The following is a 23,872-nucleotide window of genomic DNA, read 5'->3' on the forward strand; positions in this document are numbered from 1 at the left end:
GTTATACAGTGGTACCTCTAGTTACGAACTTAATTCGTTCCAGAGGTCTTAACCTGAAACTGTTCTTAACTAGAGGTGTGCTTTCGCTAATGGGGCCTCTTGCTGCTGCTGTGCCACTGGCACACGATTTCTGTTCTCATCCTGGGGCAAAGTTCTCAACTCGGAGGTAACTTTTCCAGGTTAGTGGAGTAACCTGAAGCGTTTGTAACCTGAGGCATTTGTAACTCGAGGTACCACTGTATATCCAGTACACACTGCTGCAGATCTGTTTGTTCCAAATTTCAAAACAAATTAGTAGTGCTATAGACATGGCTTCAATGTTTGATTGGATTATTGGAATAACTTGTCGTCCGGAAGCTTTGCAAGGAGATCTAGGCTAATGGTAGTTCCGGAAGTGCAACTCTTCAATTCATGGAGCAACTACCCTGGCTCCCACCCTTCATGTTCCTAGTACTATTTAAATGTTTCCCCCCAAAAAAAATTTTTTGAGGGAAGTATAGGAAAATAGCATTTTTCCATGACTTCAAAACTGAATCTTTTTACATCTTAGTTCACATGTTTTGTGAAGTAAAGTTGGCTACCACTTAAAAGTTTAAAGTAGAACATACTCTGTATTAAAATCACCTCTGGACTAAAAGCATCTTTGTAGCTTTTATAATTATGCATCACCATCTAAGTAAGGCATCAAAAGCAGTGTTCCATTGCAAGCATTTACCTACATCTGAGTGTCTTCAACAAAGAAATATAAATTATTAATATGGATAAATAGCTGTAAAAATCTTAAGTGACCAGTCTCTGCTGGAATGTTAAAATTAGGCTAGGCAGCTGTGTAGGCTACTGGGAAGTCTAGTAGTACTGCACTCAGTGAGTACACGCAGCCACCATCAGTGTAGCGCAGTATAGTCTGAGTAACTCGCAGCAATCAATCTGTGTGATCTATAGGTGACTAGATTTGACTCAAGCAGATTTGTGCTGTTGCCAGTTAAACACATCTTTTCAGGTAGGCACTTACAGTCTTAGAATTATAAAGTAAGAATCCTGTTTTCTAAGTTCTCTAAATTATTGAATCACTAATAGACCCTCGTACCTACGGGACCGCCTCTCCTGATATGTCCCACAGAGGACCTTACGGTCTTCAAATAAAAACATCTTGGAGGTCCCAGGCCACAGGAAGGTGAGGCTGGCCTCAACCAGAGCCAGGTGTTTTTCAGCCATGGCCCCGATCTGGTGGAACGCTCTGTCACAAGAGACTAGGGCCCTGCGGGACTTGACATCTTTATGCAGGGCCTGCAAGACAGAGCTGTTCCATTAGGCCTTTGGCGAAGGCACAGTCTGACCCCCTCCTTCTGTAATCCTCATAGAACTCTAGCCCAGTGGTTGCCATTAATTTGACTCTGAATTGATTTTAGAATGAATTGATTTTAGAATGTATTTCAATTAATTGATTGTGATTTTATGTAAACTGTGTTATTTTTACTGTTGTTAGCCACTCTGAGCCCGGCTTCGGCTGGGGAGGACAGGATATAAATAAAATATTATTATTACTATTATTTACACTTCATAGAGGTACTCAGCTATGTCCAGATCAGAGGGATGCTACTCTAGTCAGTCGCTTAGGGCTAAGCAATTTAGTCATGACAGATAGACCTCCGTTGAGGGTATTGCAGATTCAAAGTTTGTTTCTCATAACAGTTGCCGTGTCCTACTCTCTGTGTTGGAATCTCAGCCAGGTTCTGACGATCAATTTAATATACTGAAATATGAACAAGCTTCTTAGCCTTTACTTTTTTGAGCATTACCTGATGTTTTCATACAAGTAATTTGACACAGAACTGGTTCAGATGAGATGAACTTAATAAGCCAAGATATGAACAAACATTTTCCATGTGCACCTTGTTTCTCCCTTTGCAGCATGAGCAAACAAGGAAGTCTTCACTTTCCTTTTTTCATCCAATTTGGGAAACTGAGGGTATTTAATATCCTGTCTTGGTCTGAAGCTGGTAACCAAAGTTTTACAGTTTGATGAGATAAGCTGTGATTAATCATATGCTTCCTGGTTAATCATGGCTCATAAGAGCAGAGAAACAAAGGGGCTGTGCACATGTGATAAAGGCTTGCTCATATCTCAGGTTATGGGAATTTCAAAATTTGGAGGTTAGACTACTGTTAAGGATGTTGGACAAGGTCTCCAAATTTGCTCCAATATGGTACTCCAAATTAACACCAGCAGGGTAAAAATTCTGGTTTAGTTACTGATATTTTTTAAAAAAAAAATAAAATTAAGTATGTTCAATTCATCTGCATAGCTGGGAGAATAAGAGGAAGCAAGTTCACATTACCCTTTTCACTACATGCTATACTGATGAGAACACTATTTAGAGTGTATTCTTGATTTTCTGTTAGATAATTTATTGCCCACAAACCTGTTTCCATTACTATTCAAGGTTATTACACAACAAATATTTCCTATTTTCTACTGAGTTATCTATTTTAAAAGAACAGCTAGCTATAGAATTATTCCCTCCAGATCTGACCATTTTCACTGTTTTGCTGAGCTTCCTGATAGTCACACTACCTCTCTGCAGATTATGCAAATCTCAGCCTTTAAAATAAACAGCTTTTCTAGTAATTGTCACTGTCAGCTGTTTTTGAACAATTCCATTGGCTTTTATTTTTAGCCCCTGTATCAGGTTAAATTTCCCTTCTCTAACCTTAAAAGCCCTTCACAACATTAGTCTCATAACTTTTTCCTAGTAGCTTCATGGTGTCCTTTGAAACAACTAGGATTTATTAATTCCTTACTTTAATGCATATTTATATTAATACAAATTACAATGTTATATTATCTTCTAAATATTTCAGTCACGTAGTGTGGACAAGCAACATGCTGTCGTCAACTATGATGCCTCTACTGATGAACACTTGGTAAAGGATTTAGGCAGTCTGAATGGGGTAAGATAAACGTGGCGGTTCTGTTTTCAGGATGTAGTTCAGCTTTAACAATTTAGAGAGCTCTGAACAAATATTTGTGATTACTTTGTTATGGAGACTTAAGTTGAAAGAAATGAAGAATCATTACTTTAAACACTATACCCTAATGGTATATTACAAATTGTGTCCGAAGCACCCCACAGTTTTAGAAAGCCGGGGCTTAAACTTTAAGCAGATCTTTGACGTCCACATGGAGGCAGGAATCAGCAAAACACACACTCACCAAAAAAAACCCCACCCCACCCACATTCCACTCACAGAAGCATCCAGTTCAAGGGGTTCTACCCTAGATCCAGTCTAACAAAATCATAAATGTCATGTATCTTTTGAGAAAGGTATCTTGCTATTGTGGGAACAGCTTGTGTTAACACAGCAAGTTTATAGCATATTTCATTAGCAGATTCATTGTAAGTAATTCATGATAGGCCCAGGGCATGTTGGCATTAAATAAAGCCAGATCTCTGTATATTCACATATCCTTTCTGAATTTTTTATTGGGCAAGTGAGGTTGATTCTATAATATTTTCAGCAATTGAATAGTGACATGTGGTACCGTGACTTTACAAGAAGAATTAGATTCACATTTAGAAGTTCATTACAGGTAGAAGATATAATATGTTTCTTCTTTTTCCATCAGACATTTGTGAATGATGTTCGAATTCCAGAACAGACATACATCACTCTAAAACTTGATGATAAATTGAGATTTGGATATGATATCCTTTTTTAAAAGAAGGAGTTAGTGCTATGTTTGGCTTTTTAAAAAGTTCTTGTTCCTGAATTTACATATTGACAATTCTATTTAATTTTTTGGGCAAGCTGTTCTGGGTACTTGTGAAAGAGTGGGGTGTGAATGTAAGTACTGAATAACAATAATAAGAGAGTAGAGGTGCATTTCGGAATTCACAAACCAACTGGCAGAAAGAAATGGATTAAAAATCTTATCTCTGAAATGTTGAGATAACTAAAAACAAATTGTCATGGTTGTTAGTGTAGCAATATGTTAAGGCTTTACTGACAGAAGCCAGGTATACTTGAAGAGTTTTCCACATAGTCGTACAGATTCGCGAGGTTGTAGCCAACACTATGGTTCTGCTCATGCAACAGAACTTCCCCCTCTACTCTACCTTACAGTTGCTGCACAATAAAGAAGGGACTAAATTTATGACTATTGAGGGGACCGGGGGGGGGGGGGAGCAAACAAGCAACTCTCAACTTTACCTGTTTTATGTTTCGAATCAAGTTAAGGTTTGGTTTGATGTCAAAATTAGGCAAATACCTAAAATGCTATTATATTTTGCTGTTATGGGCATACATAGTCATTGGTTGACAGTAACTGGAATTATTTTGCTTATGCTAAACATTCACATTAAATAAATTTGCTAGCATAAATTAATGAACAATATAATAGAATATTTATCAATGCAGTCCCCTTAATTCATAAATAGGAACAATGTCATTCTAAAACTTGGAGGCTGCAAGCAATATTTTGCTCCCCAAAACCTTATACTTATCATAAAATTTGAAGTTTCTAATGGACTTGGACAAATATCACTAAATTTCCTTATCACATTGTACATACTAATCTTTTTACTGTAGTCAGAGGAGAGATGAGAGTTCCTGAAGAAGCCCTTAAGGTATGCATTTTCTGTCACTTTCAACTCTTTATAGCTCTCTGTTCATTCTATCTATATGTATGTTTGGTTCTCTGAAGATTTATAGTTGGCATAAATGAAGATACAGGAAGGTGGTGGACAGAAGAGAAAAGGACCTCCACGAGAGGCAGACCAGATATGTTTCCTCGGTGTGAGGCTGAGGGAAGTGGGGGAAGCTCCCAGGTGAGAGCAGGGAGAGCTCACTCTTCTGTGTGTGAAATAAAGATTAATATATAATTGTGATGGAGGGCTTGGTATTACATGCAGGTTTAGTTTTTCTTTCTTTTTCCTTTCTTTCTTTTTCTTTTGGTTTGTTTTTTACCTCTTTTTTAGATTAGCTTGGTTTTTATTGTATTTTATGTTGAAAATTCTCAATAAAAAATTAATAAGAAATAAAAATAATAAGTGCTTAAGGTAAAAATATATAGCCCGTATTTATTGTTTCTCAGGTTAGACTGCTGCACTCCTGAAGCCTGATTCTTACTAAGCAGCAGCCCCCATGCAAGCATTTGGGGAGCTTGTATGACTGCTGTTTGATTGCTGCTACTATGCTTGCAGTTTGAATGAACTCCCTGTAGGCGCTTTTGCATGCCCTGAAGGAAATTCTCCCTACATCTACTCCACATTAGCAACCAGCACCTTCAATCCATAGTAGGGAGGCTTTTTACCAAATTGTTCCCTGAACATTTCCTAGCAAGCAAAAATGAATCATTATCACTTCACCCAACCAGCCCCCAAAGTAACTGCTGTTTTGCCTATTGTGTTAAATAGAGCTGGAAATGTTTGGGGTTACATTGCGGTTAGAAGTAAATAATTCCCAACAACGTTTGTGTATGTGTGGGGAGACCCTAAAGTGTGAAATAAAAAATATTAGTTTTATTTGGTTTCCTTTTCAAAGTTATTTCTGTTTCCCTGCATAAGTGTAACAACTATGTTAATCTCCTAAGGTGAATTGTGTTTTCACCAAAAAGTTCTGGGTAGATGTTAGTAATTTGGAGGTCCCTTTAAGTGTATCTTTTTTTGTAAACCAGAAGCAAAGCTAGGGAAGTTGGTTTGAAAAGAAGGGCTTGGCGGAGAGAAGGTGAGCAGGCAAAGGAGTCTGTTGTCAAGCAGGAAAGAAGGGAAGGCTACTTGTAGAAATGCACCAATCATAGTTTCTTAGCTCAGGGAACATTTCATTTTCTAGCTACCTTTGCCTCATGCCTTCTTTTCTAGTTGCTTGTCAAACAAGTGGCTGGGGTGTCAACACAAACAAGTATTACGTCAGGATCCTGGATTCTGACTTAACAACAAACCATAGTTAAAGTGAACTGTAGTTCATAAGTTAACAGTATGGTATGTTTTCTGTAAATAATCCATGGTTAATTTCCTGGGCCAGGTTCATATATTCAGACAGATCACAGCTAGGAAACACAAACTGTGTCTTGGTATTATCTGCAAATGCAACCAGTTGGTTTAGAATCAATATATTGGGTGATGCCCAACTTAAGTTGATCCAGTACAAACAATGGACCTAGGTAACTTAAGTTTGTTGATTTGAGTGGGTCTGCTTTGAATATGGCTTATATTGAATACCTTGATTGATTCATTTTATAGTAGTTTATTAAAACGTAATGTTGAATACTTAATGTTCTGTTGCTTTGCTTGATGGGGAATTATCTAATATACAGCATGAGAAGTTTACAAGTCAACTGCAGCTATCCCAAAAATCCTCGGAGGCAGAAGGATCAAAGCTAACCAGTGCCAAAGCTACACAGCCAAAGGTACAAGACACCATTGCTGAAGTGCACCACAAAGTTATAGACACACTGAAATCTGAAGAGAAAGTGACAGGTGAGAGAAATGAATTTGTACTGTCAGTTCTAGCTATTAAAATATATTAACTTTTGAGAAGCCACTGTAAGATGTTTTGAGTTAGATAAGGTACAGAGGAGTTGGGCCATTAATTGCCTCATATGCCATTGTAAAAATTGCCAGGTTTGTTTCTTACTTTGTTATAGTACCTAATTGTTATAATTCTGCAAAGAAATTAACATTCTGTGTAGTGGCCTAATAGGAAAGAACTCCTCATTCTGTATCACTTGCCTCTTAACAGTGTGCTTTTCTGGCTGTTACGGTATAAATAGAAACAAAAAGCTACAATTAATTGTCAGATCCCTTGTATTTCTTAAATCAGCTTGGCTTTGCTATCTGACACATTACATTGTATGTGTTTTCATTTTAAAGTGAATGAAATTTTGTTGCAGCAGCTTCGAAGTCCAGTGAATGCTTTATTACTTTTATTAAAACAAGTATTTCTTTGCCAAACTAGCATATTTGGAGACATTAAAAAAAATTAAAAGAAGGAAAGTGGAAAATAATTATTCATTGTGAATCAAAGGGGCCTTCTTTGTTTTATCCAGAATAAAAATCTTTTGTTTTATCCAGAATGTAGATAGCTTAGGCTGTTTACATGCTCCAATGTACTCTGTATCTTGGTTTTGGAAGTAGTGTAAACACATTAGCCACAATCCATATTCTATTCTTTACCATCTTCTCATACCGCTCCAAATGACTAATCTATTTTGTTTGTTTATATAGATCTTTCTGCCATGCCTCGGGGCACACCATTATATGGGCAACCATCATGGTGGGGTGAGGATGAAGCTGAAGAACAGAATGGTTACAAACCTGATAGTAAACCTGAGGAGAAAATACAAGAAACTGGAGTTTTAGGTAAGGTTATTTATAATCAGATCCATTTGTAGCTTTTCCCCACCTCCATTTCACATCTGGTAGGCCTGGTATATATTCTAAATCAGTCCACATGTCTAAGAAAATAGTGGTAAGAGAACAATGTCTACAGTAAATTCAAGCATAAAATTCATGTAAACTAACTAAATAGTTGCCATTTTGGTGTGGGAGGAAGAAGAAAATATCACTAAACTGTGAGGCCCTGTGTCTGTGTACATATTGGCATCTTTCAGTGGAGGTTGGATCAGTCAGTGGCAATGGCCGGGTGGCAGGTTTTGGTCACAATGTGCCAGTCATATCAAATGTCATAGATTTGTTTTTTCCCCTCCATAGGAATTAATGACAGCCATTCACTTATCTAGGGGAAATTAACAATGCATGTCAGCTCAGAAGTAAGCCCCACTGATTTACTCCCAGGAAAATATGTATAAGATTGCAACCTAAAAGTGTATTATTGGGGACTAGGAACTATAAAGCCAGTTTCTCAGTGAAAACAAGTTTTGTCTGTTCCCAAGAGCTGTTCTGATTCAGTGTATTTTTTGTGTTGTACAAAACTTAAAAGATATGAAATGTTTCCTCTAGGAATTATATTGTCATGCACTAATGTACCAAAGGTGGAATTGAGCCACTGGCTTTTTACCTTTCAGATACTCCAGTGAATTGAGAGAGTGCTCAATCGAATTCCATTTGTATACTTTTGATGTGATCTAAACATTTTTTACAAACCAGTTGATTTTAGAATATTAGCCACTTGGTGGTAGACATTTAAGTAATGAAAATGGATATGGATATAGATATAGACTACTAAATCTATGCAATGTAAAGTGTGTGTGAATAAAATGTATGCATTGGAAGGACATGTCTCTTGTTACATATTTGGGAAAACAAAGCAGTTTCTCTTAAAATAGTTTTATTTGGGATTTTGGCTGTGCATGGCTTCTGTCTACAGTTTCTATCGCATGTTACTGTCATTTTTTTCTATAATGTTAAGTATTTCAAATACCTGTGCTATAAAAAATAGGTATATAGTTCTTTTCTGGTGAATTAGGGAGGCTGTAATCATATAGTCACTTACCTAGAAGTAAGTCCTATTGAGCAGAAAAATTCAGGATTGTACTGCAAAGCCTAGCAGTCGGAGCCTATGCCACCCACACTCCCCACACCTCAATGTTATTGGACTACAGAGCTCATCCTGGACTCTTGGCCATATCAACTGGGGCAGTTAGAGTTGAGTCCAATTTCATCTGGAGGGCCATGTGTTCCCCATCCCTGGCATAGCCCAAGCTTATGGGGATACATGCAGGTCCAGTTAACATGCAGCTGAAAACGATACCATATTAGCATATCCTTGCCCACTGCTCTGTTTCATTGGTTACCCCTTGCAAGTGGGATGGGGAAATAATGATATAATTATGTTTCTACAAGTTATCTGCGAAATGCTTATTAGTGGTGCTTATACATCTCTCCATAATGTCTAGTTTAGGCTTAGTAAGGGCTATTTGACAAGCGTAATTATCTGTTAGTTCAGTAAAAACAAAAGTTAGCAACTCCACTTAAACTCACGAATGTGTCCCATATTCTTGTTGTTACACCTGAAAATAGGTTGGCCTGTCAGTTATGTTCAACTAAGTCATTCTTAGACCTGTTGAAATCAATAGAATCGATTTAGTGATGACTAACGTTCATTGAATATAATGGTTCTACTCCAAGTATGATTTAGTCAGATAGAACCACATAGTTATTACAGCCTTCTGACATTTTCTAATTGTGTATTAATATTATATTCAATGTTTCAAGGGGGGAAAAAACCTGACATGTATATATCAAAAGTCTTTATATTCAATATTGCTTTTATATTCCATTTTGCTTTTTGGAGTTAGGGTAAGCAATGAGGTGGCCCTGTTTGCAGATTGTGCCATAATTATTGCCATAATTATTGAAAATTGTTGTTTAGTCATTTAGTCATGTCCGAATGTATCAAATTGGACAGTAAAATATTACTAAAGTAGGTGAAAAGTCCAACAAAATGTCAAATGAGGTTCAATGGAAGCATAAAATGATGTTCAGTGGGGCAAATTATTCTAACCACATGTACATTGATGGATTCTGAATTAAAGTACACTAACCAGGAAAGAGAACTTGAGGTCACTGTGGATCATTAAACAAAAATGTCAACTGAAAGGACCAAAAATGAAAACTTGAATATTGTAATTCCTTAATACAAGTCTGTGCAGCTACATTTGGAATACAGTACACAGTTTTAGTTGCCACATCCCAAAAATTAAAAAGTGTATCTTATCTATCTAAAATATGGTAGAGCTGCAAATGCTGCAAATAAGTGCACACAAATGATCAGTGGGCTGGAGCAACTTCCCTACATGGACTACTTAGCTTTTTAGTTTAGAAAAAGGGCAAGTAAGGGGCAACATGATAGAAGTTTACAAGATTACACCTGATGTGAAGAAAGAGGATAGAGAAATATAGGTTACTTGCATGCTGTCATTGGGCTGGAGCCCCCACACAATGTTTTCATTACTGGGCTGGACCTAATAAGCCCATTTATCCTCTGAAACTGCTCTGCCTGGTGATTTACCAAGAATGCAGTGGTGGCAGAGAAATGCACATTCTCTGCTGCTGTCACTGCCACATGGTAGGTGCAGTTATCACCAATCAGTGTTTGGTTCCATTCACTCTGTGACTTGCGCCACCTGCGCTCCAACCATTGTCCAACCCATTACATAGGATGGAGATCACCTGAGTACCACGTTTCTACAGATTGGAGAGGCACTCAGGAGCAAACACATCAGTAGCTTTCCTTTTCATTCCATAACAAGCTTAAGACATCAACAGGAGCACTAGCTTTTGTTGACAATTGAGGCTGTGCATGTCACCCCGGTCAATCAATCATAGTCTTTTTCCTCCATGTAAAAAAATAGTAAGAAAAATTATCCTGCATTTTGGATGAAAGTTCCATGAGTAGGAATGAGCCGGAATCTATATGCAAATCTATCTTCAGAATCAACTTTCAGTTTTATTCCACTGTTATGTTTTTCACATGTAATCGGTCCTTCATTGTCATTTCTTCATGAAACTTAAATGTTACATTGGAGTTTGCATGCAGTTTGCTATATAAATATGATAAGAAAATATATTTTCTTGGGCATAAATTTAATGGCATTCAATGTGAGATTTTGGTCTACTTCATAGCAGCTAGTTTATAAATTAAGGCCTTGGTTGTTTGTTAATAACTTTTGTAAGTAACTTAAAACAAGCCTGAACTGGCATACTCAGTTTACCAAAACTGCTTCACCACTTTGCACTTCTGAAAATTGGTATTATTTTGAAGGGAACGTATATAATATAGCAGATGGGGCATGGTTTAATGAGGAGATTGATAGAGGAGATTAGTTTCTGCTAAGCCAACTAGATACAATTAGCCTTTATAGACTTAAGTTAATAAGATTATTTTGGTATTACTGTTTTTCAGCCTTAGTAGAAACCTGTAATGGAAAATGTTCCAGCAAGCAAACCTCAGTGGGCTCAGATCAGGTGTTATAGACTTTACTTTTGGTATATTTGGTAATGTTGATCTGTTTTCTCTGCTATGGATCCAGAAAACATGATTTAGGATGGTGCAGATACACATACATAACACATACAATGTACTATTTTAAACTACCTACTACTCTTATTTGTCACCTTAGTTTTTATATCTTACTTTAATAAATCCTTACAAAAAATAAATGCCTACCTCAGTGTGCTGAATGTTTCTAGCTTTTTAGTAACATACTTTATTTCAAGGCTATAAGCTTTCAATTATCTTTGGCAGTTAAATAAAGTACTCTATATACATCAATATGGTGTGCTCTGATCTGATCTCCCAAGAGTGCTGAAGTCTATTGTTGATTCCCAAAACTCAAGTTTATAATGGATTGTGCTGATTCAAGCCTTCCCTTCTATGAGAAAAGAATATTGATATGATTTATGGTCCTGAATATGAAAGAGGTATGTAAGTTATCTGTTGCATTAGTCACTTCTTGGAATGGATTCTCCTTCCAAAGCCTACAGCACATTTTTCAGATTGATATTAGTTTCAGACTGGGGTAAATATTGAATAACAGTAACTGGATTTTCTTGCAGGGGAAAAACAGACACTGCATGATAAGCAACACAAGAAAATTCAGTGGGTGGTATCCAATGGTAGCCTTGTCTTAATGAAAAGTGCTTTCATTGGTGCAAGCTGTGGCACCCCATTTATGCTGATTCTACTGCAGTCCTCCATGCTGTCCATGAAATGACCATTGCATGCAATCTAGGGTATTAATTCAAAGGAAAAGTCTTTTCCAGTCCCAAATATGGCTGACTAGACTGTGGTTTTGAAACAAAATCAATCTACTGAGCAATCCATTTTTAATTGTACCTACCTTATTTGGAGAGTTGCAAACAAAAGTCTGTGACCTTTGAGGCTAATATACTGTTCTTCACTTTGGTGCATTGAAACTGGAGCTAGATTAAAATCTGTAATGCATTATTTATAAATATCAGACTTTTCTGAAAGGCTCAAGCTTCTTTAATAGTAAGCATAAGTGAGGGATTGTGAACAAAGATTTCCAGATTTAAATGTGTATCTGAAATTTGATTGTCTCCCCTTGTATGCCCGCTTGAGTCATTTTTACTAGTTGTTAAAATGTTCAGTCTTTATATCTTGTCTTTAAAGCATCATCCTTTTTTGTTCTTTGTGAAAGAATATCTCGGATATCAAACTACTATTTTCCCCATGGAAGAAATACAGTAGTACCTCTGGTTACAAATGCTTCTGGTTACGAATGCTTCAGGTTACAAGCTCTGCTAACCTGGAAGTAGCTGCTCCTGGTTGCAAACTTTGCCCCAGGATGTGAACAGAAATCGCATGGCAGAGGCATGCATGCAGCGGGAGATCCCATTAGCAAAAGCGCACCTCAGGATAAGTGCGGTTTCAGCTTAAGAACAGACCTCTGGAACGAATTAAGTTCGTAACCAGAGGTACCACTGTACTACCTTATAGATTAATGATGTTTTAACTGAGTAGATTTGCTTGCTTTTTATCATCACTTTAAATGTTTGAGGAACAGTGACAATGCACCCCCAGCGCACATTTGTAAAATTTCATCATATATAATTGTGCCATTCCTTAGGTAACCAAAATGGCACCATCAATACACAAGGAAGCGGTATCAGCTCAGTGCAATCCAAGGATCTGCAGATGTATAAAAATGCTCATCTAAAACCACAACCCTGCTTTTGGGAAATAATTGCATACAGTGGAGTGAGGATTGAATGTGCTTATTGTGCGTCAAATACTGACTGATTATTGGGAAAATGAGGAACACATGTAATATCATAGGAGAGAGCATGGCTGGTTGGCAGGAATCCTGAATGAGAGCAGTCTACATAGCAACTTTTTATTGTAGGTTCACTTATGCTATTAACTTTCTATCAAAACACATTTTCTAATTGACTTGGGTATGGGGAGTTGCAAACACACTTTAGGGGTACTTTTGAACTTAGAAGTACTGGTGGTTAATAAAACAAAACAAAACAAAAACCAAGAGCAAAACATGCTTAATTAATTATGCTTATATGTCTGTGCCATTTATATATTTCTTGTTTCTTGTGGTTATCCAGAGAGCTCTGAAACAAATCTCCATTTATACATTCTGACTAGTTAAAAATCTGTTACAGAGAAGAAATACCCTTGAAACAATTATTGAACTGCTAAGGTCATGATGCCTTTATAACCGGCCCCACCCAAAAAGAACATTACAGATTAGCTTTGTTAGTGAATATTTGCTAGTTGCAAACTTTTTATAATTTATTTCCAGCTAGATCCGATTTGATTTTCCAGCTAGATCTGATTTGATTTTCTTGGTTCTTGACTACAGCTTTCTTTGCATCTGTTACTTGCATTTTTAATGATTGTCAGATTCTATGAAATTGTACATGTTAAACAGTAAATTGCACTGTAATTCTTTAAACTTTTAACAGGTTTTAACTATGAACACACCCCAATTTTGGGAGCACTGAGCTGCCTGTTTAATAGTGAAGAATTTACAAGAAGATAGCAGAGTTGGAAATAACTTGGCTGCCAAGCAATATATTGTAACAGAGTGTATTTGATAAAGCACAGTGCTAATATTTCAATCTCCAGCTATTGAATTCTTCCTAGAACAGTTGAGATGATAAGTATCATTGCACTTCTGGTCTATTAGCTCCCACTCCTGCAGAATCCGTCTCCTTCATATAAACAAGCACTTTTACTTCTTTCAATCCAGAATCCATCCTAACTGCTTCTCCGAAAGCATCACATATCAAAACAGACTTGTTCTGTCTTTGTTCTTCCTTCCATGGACTTCCCTGCAGGCCACCCCTTACTACTTTACCCAGCTTCGCTCTTAGCTCCTGGCTTTGCTGTTAACACCTGCTCTTATTATCCTCCTGTTCCCTACCAGCTTTCTGCCCTGAGCATTTCTTGCTTCCTTCACTGTGCTGTTTTCCATTGAAAGCAAAACCTTGCTGTTTTTCATCTCCAGAAGCCTCGGCTACTTTCCTGATTTCAAATCCGTAGATGCTCACATTTTGTCATTCTTGTACAGATACCATTCATTTCATGTACATCCAGTTCTGCATTGCATGGTAGTTAAGCAACTTGCCTATCTTGTTTCCCATCACTGTTGTAGTACACAGTATCCTGGCAGAGAACTCATTTTTGAACTGTTAACTCTTTGCATGCTACAGTGCTTACTAGAAAAGGTAAGGATATTTAAAATCTATTAACAACTTCCCTCTTAAGAAGTGATTTAGCACAGCTCCCCAAAGCAACAGCAACATCAATTCAGGGTCCAAAAACCTAATTGGAGGAAGTTGACTTTTTAACCCACCAAAGTTAGTATACTGGTAGCTTTTGTCTCTTGTGCTATAACTAAAAAAACTAAACAAAAAAATTCCTTCCAGTAGCACCTTAAAGACCAACTAAGTTAGTTCTTGGTATGAGCTTTCGTGTGCATGCACACTTCTTCAGATACCAAGTGTGCATGCACACGAAAGCTCATACCAAGAACTAACTTAGTTGGTCTTTAAGGTGCTACTGGAAGGAATTTTGTTTTGTTTTGACTATGGCAGACCAACACGGCTACCTATCTGTAACTAAAAAAACTAAGACATTTTATAGAGTGGCCTCAAGCCAAAGATACAAAAGCAGAATGTCACTTGTTCAATGGGATTCCAACCCCATTCTCCACCTGAGTCCCCTGTAAAGCTGCTCCTGAAGGTTCTAGTACCCTCCAGAATAATATGGGATATGGAAATGTGGGCTGAAGCAAGAGGGAGGCACCTAGCAGCATGAGAAGTTGCACATGAGCACTTTTTGATCTGGGCCAATGTATGCGTTCTTGTGTGAGCAATTTTTGTTGCTTAATTAAGTGGATGTATTATAGATCTTAATTGCAAGGGAGGTGGAGGAAATCTCTTTACCAGTTTCTACCAAGGTAATTACCGTAGAAAAGATAGACAGTTTAAAAGTAATTTAAAAACCTATCTTTTCGCACAGAAAGTGGAGCAAAAATGTGCATTCCAGAGCAATTTTCCTAGTTCTTATTTAGTCTTGGCAGGAGATGTTGCATAAAACTGTGAATCTTAATTGGAATAATCTTTTAAAATTGGGCAAGTATTTTATATTTTAACACTGTGGTAAAACAAAGTAAACCTCATCGGCTGCTTTTCTGTTGAGGCTGAAGATCACAGGATACTGTGTACCAGTTCTCTGATCCCTTGCCAATAACATTCATTCCCCAATGTCTTCAGCTGTATGTTGCGCTGGAATTCATTAACACTTTAACATGAAACACAGCCCCAGCTTTTTAGCTGCTTCTTTCTAGAGAAACGATAGTAAAATTAAATGACATGACTCCTGAAAATCATTGTGAATATTCTGTTTGCTGTGCTGCCCATTTTAAAATGCATTTTGCATGACATTGTACCATTTTCATCCACAGAGTAAATATGTTAGTAGATTTCTTTAAAATGTGTTAGTGTTTTAAAGTTATCTGTTTTGTTACTTTATGTGCATCTTGAAAAATAAATGATATTGCTCCATTCAGCCATTGGAATCGACTTACCAGTATTCACTTCAGCAGCAGTTGCTTGTGGTGCATTCAAACCTCTAATACTTGGCAAGCAAGCTTATTGTGCTGAATGCATAATGTTTTGCTAGCAGCTCCACAAAAGCTTGGATTTAGCATTTATTCAGAATGTACATTGTTCCTCTCTTCTCCGGCTTCTTTATCCATCAAAAAGCAAGATATTTACAAACTTCTGCATGTTTCTTACTGCTTATAGACGTTACATTCCATTTTAATTTTATCTTCCTTTCCTGCACTGTACTTTTCGGCATTGGATTTTCAGAAGTGTCTTGAGTCGCTGCAATCTAGCTTATTTGCTTCCATTGGCAGGGATATATTAAAATCTGAATTAAAGCCAAGTTCATATTTACTCTTCAGGACTTCATGAAGATACCCCTCCCCATGGCTCTATTCAATTGTGTAATCTTTTGATACCCATGAACTTGTTTCTTTGGCATTCTTAGTGAGCGTTCTTTTGGTTAGATGTGCACGTACTTTCATGCCTGTCTTCAATATGGAACTATCAACAGAGAAGACTTGCAATTCCGGAGCTATATTTTTCAGTCTTTCTGCATTGCTCGTGGGCTTCCCACAGGCAACTGGGAGACAGGATGATGGACTAAATAGGCCTCTGATCAGATCTGGCAGGGCTCTTCTTCTGTCCTTCCCAAGAATTGTCTCCTGGCTTTTATGTGAACTCTGAAATTCCTTGAAGCCTCGGCTTTTGCAATATTGGAGAATTTCAATTTCTTTGTTTTTCTTAATAGGATGCAGCACAGATGGCAAGCAAGCTGAGGAGCAATCTGCAGCTGCAAGTGAAGAAGAAAATTATCCTTTCTGTAGGGAGCCAAGTTATTTTGAAATCCCTACAAAGGAATTCCATCAACATTCCCAAATACCTGAGGGTACTATTCATGAGATCCCAACAAAAGACACACACATAGCAGGGGCAGGGCATGCTTCATTTACTATTGAATTTGATGACAGCACCCCAGGAAAAGTAACCATCAAAGATCATGTTACAAAATTCACTCCAGATCAGCGCCACAAATCTAAGAAGCCTTCTCCTTCTGGTGCCCAGGATCTTCCTGGGCTTCAAACTGTGATGATGGCCCCGGAGAGCAAAGTGGCAAACTGGTTAGCACAAAACAATCCCCCAACAATGATCTGGGAATCAACCGAGGAAGATTCAAAAAGTATTAAGAGTGATGTTCCAGTCTACTTGAAGAGACTGAAAGGTAAAACAAATAATTTCAGCTGTATTTATTTCCTTTGTCTTGAATATTCAGCCGTAAGTATGCTAACTGGAACTGTACACATTTACTACACTCTGTTAGAATTCTTACAGACCAGAATGTTTTAGACAAAGCATCAAGTGACAACCAATTCTGCCAGGACCCCCCCAAATTGTACCTTTTTATTCAAAGCTTGTGATGTTATAGCACTGGTACATTTTCAAAACGCAAATACCAAAGCAAACTTGCTAATATTGTATTCACAAAAGATTAAAAATGCATCCATGTTCAAGCATCACTTTTCAATAAAGTTCAATGTTCAATAAGTGGCGAATGGTTGAAGGGGGGGAAATCAAGCTGCTTAAAATGGGTTTTGGGCAGACATAAGGAAAATGGAGATGAACATTTCATCAAGCTTTATAAAGCGAGTGAATATAGGTCATAGACTTCAACTTAATAATTTTAACAGGTTTAAATTGTTTTCTAATTTTCTGATTCCTTTTTATCAGCTCAGTGATTTAAGTTTGACTGAAAAACTTTCCTTTGGTTTGCCTTTCAGATTACCCTTACTAAATCAAAGTCCTTTACAATTCATATTTTTAAAACATTATTTCACTTTATTCCTCACCCACATCTTCCTACTGACTGGCAGTTATATTATTATACTTCATACAAATCTTATGAGTGATATTTAGTCTGTAATGGTAATACATAGTATACTCACTCAAAAATAAGTATATATTTTTAAATTATTTCAGCTGAAACGTGTTTTTATTTCTTCTATTAAGGAACTTACTCTGGCACACTCAATGTAAAATAGAATGCTGTAACTAATTCATATAAGTTAGAACTCTTATTTGAAAATTCTTCCAGAACTGTAACTAATTAATTCAAAACTTTAAATGGTATCCTGTAAGTAATTTTGCATATTATGCATTAAAAGAAGGTTGCTGTTTAGGAGCAAAATTTGCATAAGATACCATTAGCATGTTTTAATGAATTCTCAAGCCAATTTTAGTGCAATTTCCATAATCAGCATTTATTCTACTACTAAATATAAATTTAGAACAGCAGGTTGAAGAGCCCATATCCCAGGAAGATCGCAGTGTTCTGAAGATGGACTACCTTCTTATCGTACTTTGTAAATTGAGCAACTTTGTATCTAACTACAGTTCTGGGCTTTTTGATTTTCTCAGTTTGTAACTGCTATACTCATAAATATATTGCACCAGTTAACTATACTGAAGATTAGCAGTGCAGTCCCCAGCCATTTTCAACCATCTCTAGCATGAGCTTCCAGATAACTAATTGCATGGACAAAAGGCTGTGTAACGACTGCTTGCAGCAGATCAAACCTGGCACAACAGTTCTTGGTCAAAAGCAGGCTACAAAGGGCTTGTGTTTTCTGGCTAGGAATGGTTATGAATGAAGGCTTGCAATAGCCAAATCCCAAGTATGCCTTAGGTGTGCTGAGGTAGCCCAGCTGGGACGGGAATTGATGCAGGACTGCACAGACCAGAAATTATGTGGACATACCTTGAGACATTCTGTTGTTTGTATAACTATAATAAGACCTTGTTGATCTCTTTAAATATATATTTTCTTACAATGTTAGATTTTGTATACATTCAAACTTCCTTTATTTTCAAATATTCAGTGTTCACCTAGAACATTTTCTCTAGGCATCTCACAATCCTAAATATGGTTCCTTAGAATTAAGCCACATTGGGTTGAAAGGGACTTACTCCCAGATAAGTGGGTACAGAGCTGCAGTCATAAAAGGGTTCTTTTAAAAGTCTAAAGCTGCCCTATTTTGCTCCGTCTCCGTTTGTTATACGGGGGAAAACCATAATTGTTTATTGCTGCTAATAAAGTACTGTATTCCGAAAACCACACTGATAACTGGAAAATTATTCTGGGAAAACAACTCTAATGTTCCAAACCTAAGCTTTTGCCAAAAGCTTTCCACTGATAGTGGCAACTGTACAGTTGTTACCTCCTGTTTTGCTTTCTACCCTTCGTGGAATATGTTTAGAAGCAAAGATTTGTTTTCTGGCTCATGAGTTATTTGTAGCTAGGTACGAATACAGTTTAGAAGGCATACTGATCTAATTTTGGTATAGCTGTTGTAGCACATTCACATTTCATCATCAAGCATGATTGGGAACTGACTGTTTTCTGAATAAGACAATTCAAATGCATCTCCCTCACTGATTAGCTGGCAAAAGACTCCATTGTGCATGGCAAGTCTGAATGTGTCTGTTGTTGCTATGGGAAGCTTGCAGAGCTTGTTACTAACAGACAGTTGAGCTTCTAACAGAAAAGCAAATATTGTCTCTGTATTCACTTAACTTTCGGAGGTTCTTTCCGCATTACTGCTGCTCATGTAGAGCTAGATTTCTATGTTTTGTTTTGTCTTTGCAGGAAATAAACATGATGATGGGACACAGAGCGATTCAGAAAATGCCGGAGCACACAGGCATTACAGTAGACGGGCAGCACTTGAAGAACAGTTAAGGCATCATTATGCTGAGCAGAAAAAATTGCACACAAAATCCCAGGACACAGAGAAACATTCAGACCAGCCAACTGTTAGTCAGACTGCTTTTATGATCGAGTTTTTTGATGAAGGCCATTCCCGGAAGAGGAGATCTTATTCTTTTTCTCAAAACGTGGGAGTTCTGCTCCCTGAAACATCTTCTCCGGCACCCCCTACAAGAACTGAAAAAGTGAGACCTGCATCAGGTGACTCCAAAGGCAGTTTACCACCTTCACAGAATAGCTCCGCCCAACAAAGAGCAGTACATGCAAAACTTCTGAAGCAAAAGTCAGAAGAGCCTTCTGCTGCACTGCCTTTCTTGCAAACTGCATTATTGAGAAGTTCTGGAAGTCTTGGGAATAGACCAAGTACAACTGAGGACATGGAGAAAAAGATTAAAAGCCCGGTCGTTTCGGTGGCTGTTGAAAAGGAGGAGGATGACCAAAGTGATAAAGGTACTTACACTATTGAACTGGAAAATCCCAATGCTGAGGAAGTAGAAGCTCGCAAGATGATTGATAAGGTAAGCAATTTAAATAAGAATGCCATTGTTAAAACCCCAATCCATGATGTTTATGGTGGGGTCCTAATAACTACAATTATTCTAATAAATCAGGGTGTTTTTAAAAATATATTATTTTTAAAGCCACATTTTGAACTCTTAGTATTTCATCCCTCATTGCAAGCTATGTACCAGGCAGTAATAGGTTATTTTGAACCTACTTCTTGAGTACATACGAACTATGTGTTAAACAGATTTTTCTATTTTCCAACCATTTTGACTGCTATACAGTGAAAAGAATGAAGCAAGGATTATGTTGCCCGATACTCCACCTGTCTTGTATCAAGTTTGTAATAAAACAAACTTTTAAGGAACTATTAAAGTTCAGCACTAATATTTAGCAAGATTCTTCTCTCGCCCTTTAAAAAAAGAACCGTAATAATTTGGTCAAGTATATCCATTTACAGCAGCGATAGGAAGTCTGCCATCCTCCAGAAGTTTCTCTCCTGGTGTTATTTTCTTTCCCTGGCAACTTTACTGGACTAGCTCTCCTTTTGATAGCCATGGATGACCTCACATACACAATGAACAACGGTACAAGAGACTACTAGTGCTGTGAGCGTTGGCCATATTGACCCTCTGCAACCCATTGGCAGGGCCACCACTTGTGCTGCTCCCAAGGGTCCCTGACCACCCACAGTAGATTTACAGGGGGCTGCAAGGAGAAGAAGGAAGTGGCCAAAAAACCCCAGAACCATTCCCCTTCCTTTGGCAAAAGCAGATCACCATGGTTCCTAAATTCAGATGTAACCCAAGGAATATATTTTAGTGAGAAAATGAGCTAGTTACAGTTTCCTAAACATGCATGCTATAATTCCTATAACCATTTAGACTGCAATTCTAATCCTAATAGGACTTAATTCTTAGTAGACATGTTCCACCTCCACTGTCAGAGGCATTAAGCCTCTGAATACCTGTTGCTGAGAATTAAAGGTGGGCAGAGAGTGGTTGAGCTTAGCTTCTGCTTCCACGCCTCCCCTGGGCGTCTGGTTGGACACTGTAAGAACAGTATGCTAGACTAGATGGGCCATTGGCCTGATCTAGCAGGCACTTCTTATGTTCCTACATTCTTATATTCTAGACTTGTTTATTGAGTGGGCTTACAACTCAGTAGACTTTATCTTAGCCCCCAATCCTTCTGGTGCTTGTCCTTTCCATATATCTGCTTAGGGGAGAAATGGGGAAGGATTTCTGTTTAGCTTTCTATGAGCATAGTAAGGCTACTAAGCAGGATCATTTACCTGAATCCTAAGAGCCTTGAATGTTTGGAAGCCAGGGTTGGAACTTATTAGTCATAGCAGTGTTGTTGTTTTTCAGTATCATGTACAGTGGACTAAATCCCAGCCATGCAAAAGTCAAAAGTTTCTTCACACGCCTTTCAATATACTCTCTTTAGCCTTCATCCAGGCAGGCAAGAGGCATCATCACAGTTAATGACATATTCCAGTCATGCAACAGCATGGGAGATGTGGATCAGGGCCAGTAATGGGTGTTGCCCAAGGAGGGTCTGTGTGGCCTACAAAGGAGGCCAAACATGACATGGGGAGAGTCCCAGGGACAGGATGGAGAGGACCAGAGGGCAGCATTCGGTCCCCAAGCTTGTGCTCCCCACCCAGTATGATGCTTGACCTCAAATCAGATACGTTTTGGTTCAGAATTTTACATCAAAACGCAGGCAAGGGTCATGTTTGTATGTCATACTAAACTGCAATTTAGTATGACAGCTGCAACAAACTCGACCCCTCTTCTGGTTCATGTGTTTCCTCCTTTCCTCACAGTTGGGCGGAGGGGTCCAAAACATTTCAGACCGACTTTTGGTTAACCATAGCTTGCTGTGTCAGCCAGATCTAGAATGTTGGTTTACACCAATTATGTATTGTAAAATACGTTTAAACAAGCCAGCTTCAGAAACCAGTTTGAAATTGGGTTGTTTGAAACCAGCTATAGATGATGTTAGTTATAGTTCGATGGCTAATTAAAAGCAAAAGCTTCTGAACTCCTGCTCCCAGCCACATGGTAGGAGGAGAGGGGAACACATGAGCCTAAGGCTTGCTCAGGCTTTTTCCAGTTCATTCATGTTGTGCTAAACTATGGCTTGGTATGAGAGGCAAATTTATCTATAGTGAAAATGTTATTATTAAAATGTTGACATTTGATTCACATTTCCTTTTTAAACCAGGTTACTTAATTTAAGAGATGCATAATCTAACTGAAATTTCAGATGGCAAATATCTTTTAAATAAGCATCCAATTTCTTTTCTTGTTTTTAAATTGTAGCTTTTTCCTGTATCTTTTTAATTCAGTACAGTGGAACCTCGGGTTGCGAACGTGATCCGTGTGGGAGGCACGTTTGCAACCCACAGCGCCACGTCTGCGCATGTGCAGGTCACGATTTGGCGCTTTCTGCGCAAAGCACGATTTAGTGCTTCTGCGCATGCGTGAGCACCAAAACCTGGAAGTAACCCTTTCCAGTACTTCTGGGTTTGGCATGGTGCACAACCCGAAAATGCGTAACCTGAAGTGTCTGTAACCCGGGTATCACTGTAGTTCAATTTACTTAACTTTTATTAAGTAACTTCCATGTTACTTTCATTTTCAAAGTGAGCAGATTTAGGTCTAGGGAAATGGACTCCTCTTTTCGTTTCATAGAAAAGGAACTTTGTTCGATCTCTAGATATTTTGTTTTGTTTTAAAATTACACAACACATCAGTATCCTATTTTGGATCAAAACTTAAACCAGTTGCTTCAGGAATGAATCATGCCAAATAAAATATCCATTATTCACTCATGGAGAAACTGAATGAATTCTTACTACTGCAGATAACAGGAAATACAAGAGGAATGTTTCACTTTGTGGGAAGCATTGGTTCAATTGATTGTGTTGGATTGAAAGATTTGTGTATTCTGGCTATTTTATGTAAAAGTGTATGAACTTGTGATTTTTAATGATTTCTCAACAGATGAGTAATTCTTAATTACATGTTACTTTACTGCATTCTGCTTTTTATATATTTATATGAGAAGGCAGCATAAAAGTTGAAATAATGAATAAATAGCATGTTAAAGGTCAAGAAAATGATGCATATGCAGTTTAAATTTCTGCTGTTTGTGATACAATTTCATATAAAGTTGGAGCCCAATTCTTTTCAAGTTAATTCAGTACACAACACTGTGAATAATGAATGCACCATGCTCAGCTGGTACCGATATATAAATGAAACGTGCATTGTATTTGAACCAAACAACAAAACATAAAGCAAGTTGCTGCCCCAAGATTGTGGGGTCGGGTGCACTTCTAAAGTAATTTTCATTCAATTGAGGAGTTTATTACATAGGAAAAATAACACTGGGAATTCACCATCATCATAATAGATTATTTTAAAAATAACAAAATATGGCATGTTGAAAGTGTGTACTTTGCAGTTCTCAATTGATATGAAGTGTGTGTTTTGTGTCCTCATTGAAAAGGGAAAGTAACAAGCAACTATTATAACTTACTATCTGAAACAGAAGTGATCACTCATCCCCACAACATAGTACTTAACTGGTTTTCAAATGTTGACCCTCGTGTGAAGACCTTGGATTGTTCCCAGAAATACTTTTGAAATGATATTAAACAAAATATGGGTAGAAATGTTTATACTTGATTGTTTTAAGAGCTCATTGAGATTTTTTTAAAGAAAAACCAGTGTTGCTTTATTAATATTTAAAGTTAAAATGTACATTTTAAGATGATGGGGATACCATCTGTATGTGGGTGACAGAAATAGAAGAGTTGAACAATGCAGTAGAGAGTTCCCACTGGTGGTTGGTACTTAGTCAATGTTTTTCTCCAACTGCAGCAACACAACATTATACTCTCTTTGTCTCTGTTGTCTTTAATGCCAACAGTGAGGAGGTGCGTGCAGGCACTGTGCCGTTGCATTTCCCCAGATAAGAAAACTAAGTGTAATGCTGTGGGATGTATTTGTGGCTCTCCCTTTTTCTCTATTCAGCATCC

The 23,872-nt window shown here is 37.7% G+C and overlaps 1 protein-coding gene across 11 annotated transcripts in view; it reads left to right on the forward strand.

The window, feature by feature from the left end:
• The window catches only part of CEP170 (centrosomal protein 170), a 73,498-nt gene that overhangs the window by 17,428 nt on the left and 32,198 nt on the right, over nucleotides 1-23,872 (forward strand). For 10 of the 11 annotated variants that reach the window (XM_081905785.1, XM_081905782.1, XM_081905790.1 and 7 more), the window contains exons 3-9: nucleotides 2,863-2,952; nucleotides 3,629-3,707; nucleotides 4,570-4,628; nucleotides 6,317-6,479; nucleotides 7,227-7,361; nucleotides 16,303-16,773; nucleotides 19,195-19,832. In XM_081905785.1, coding sequence (XP_081761911.1) covers nucleotides 2,863-2,952; nucleotides 3,629-3,707; nucleotides 4,570-4,628; nucleotides 6,317-6,479; nucleotides 7,227-7,361; nucleotides 16,303-16,773; nucleotides 19,195-19,832 — 1,635 coding nt within the window. The remainder of the gene's footprint in view (nucleotides 1-2,862; nucleotides 2,953-3,628; nucleotides 3,708-4,569; nucleotides 4,629-6,316; nucleotides 6,480-7,226; nucleotides 7,362-16,302; nucleotides 16,774-19,194; nucleotides 19,833-23,872) is intronic. The other variant, XM_081905784.1, reaches the window with a different exon arrangement.

Source organism: Podarcis melisellensis, assembly GCF_964234715.1.
Source record: "Podarcis melisellensis genome assembly, chromosome: 3".
NCBI lineage: Eukaryota > Metazoa > Chordata > Lepidosauria > Squamata > Lacertidae > Podarcis > Podarcis melisellensis.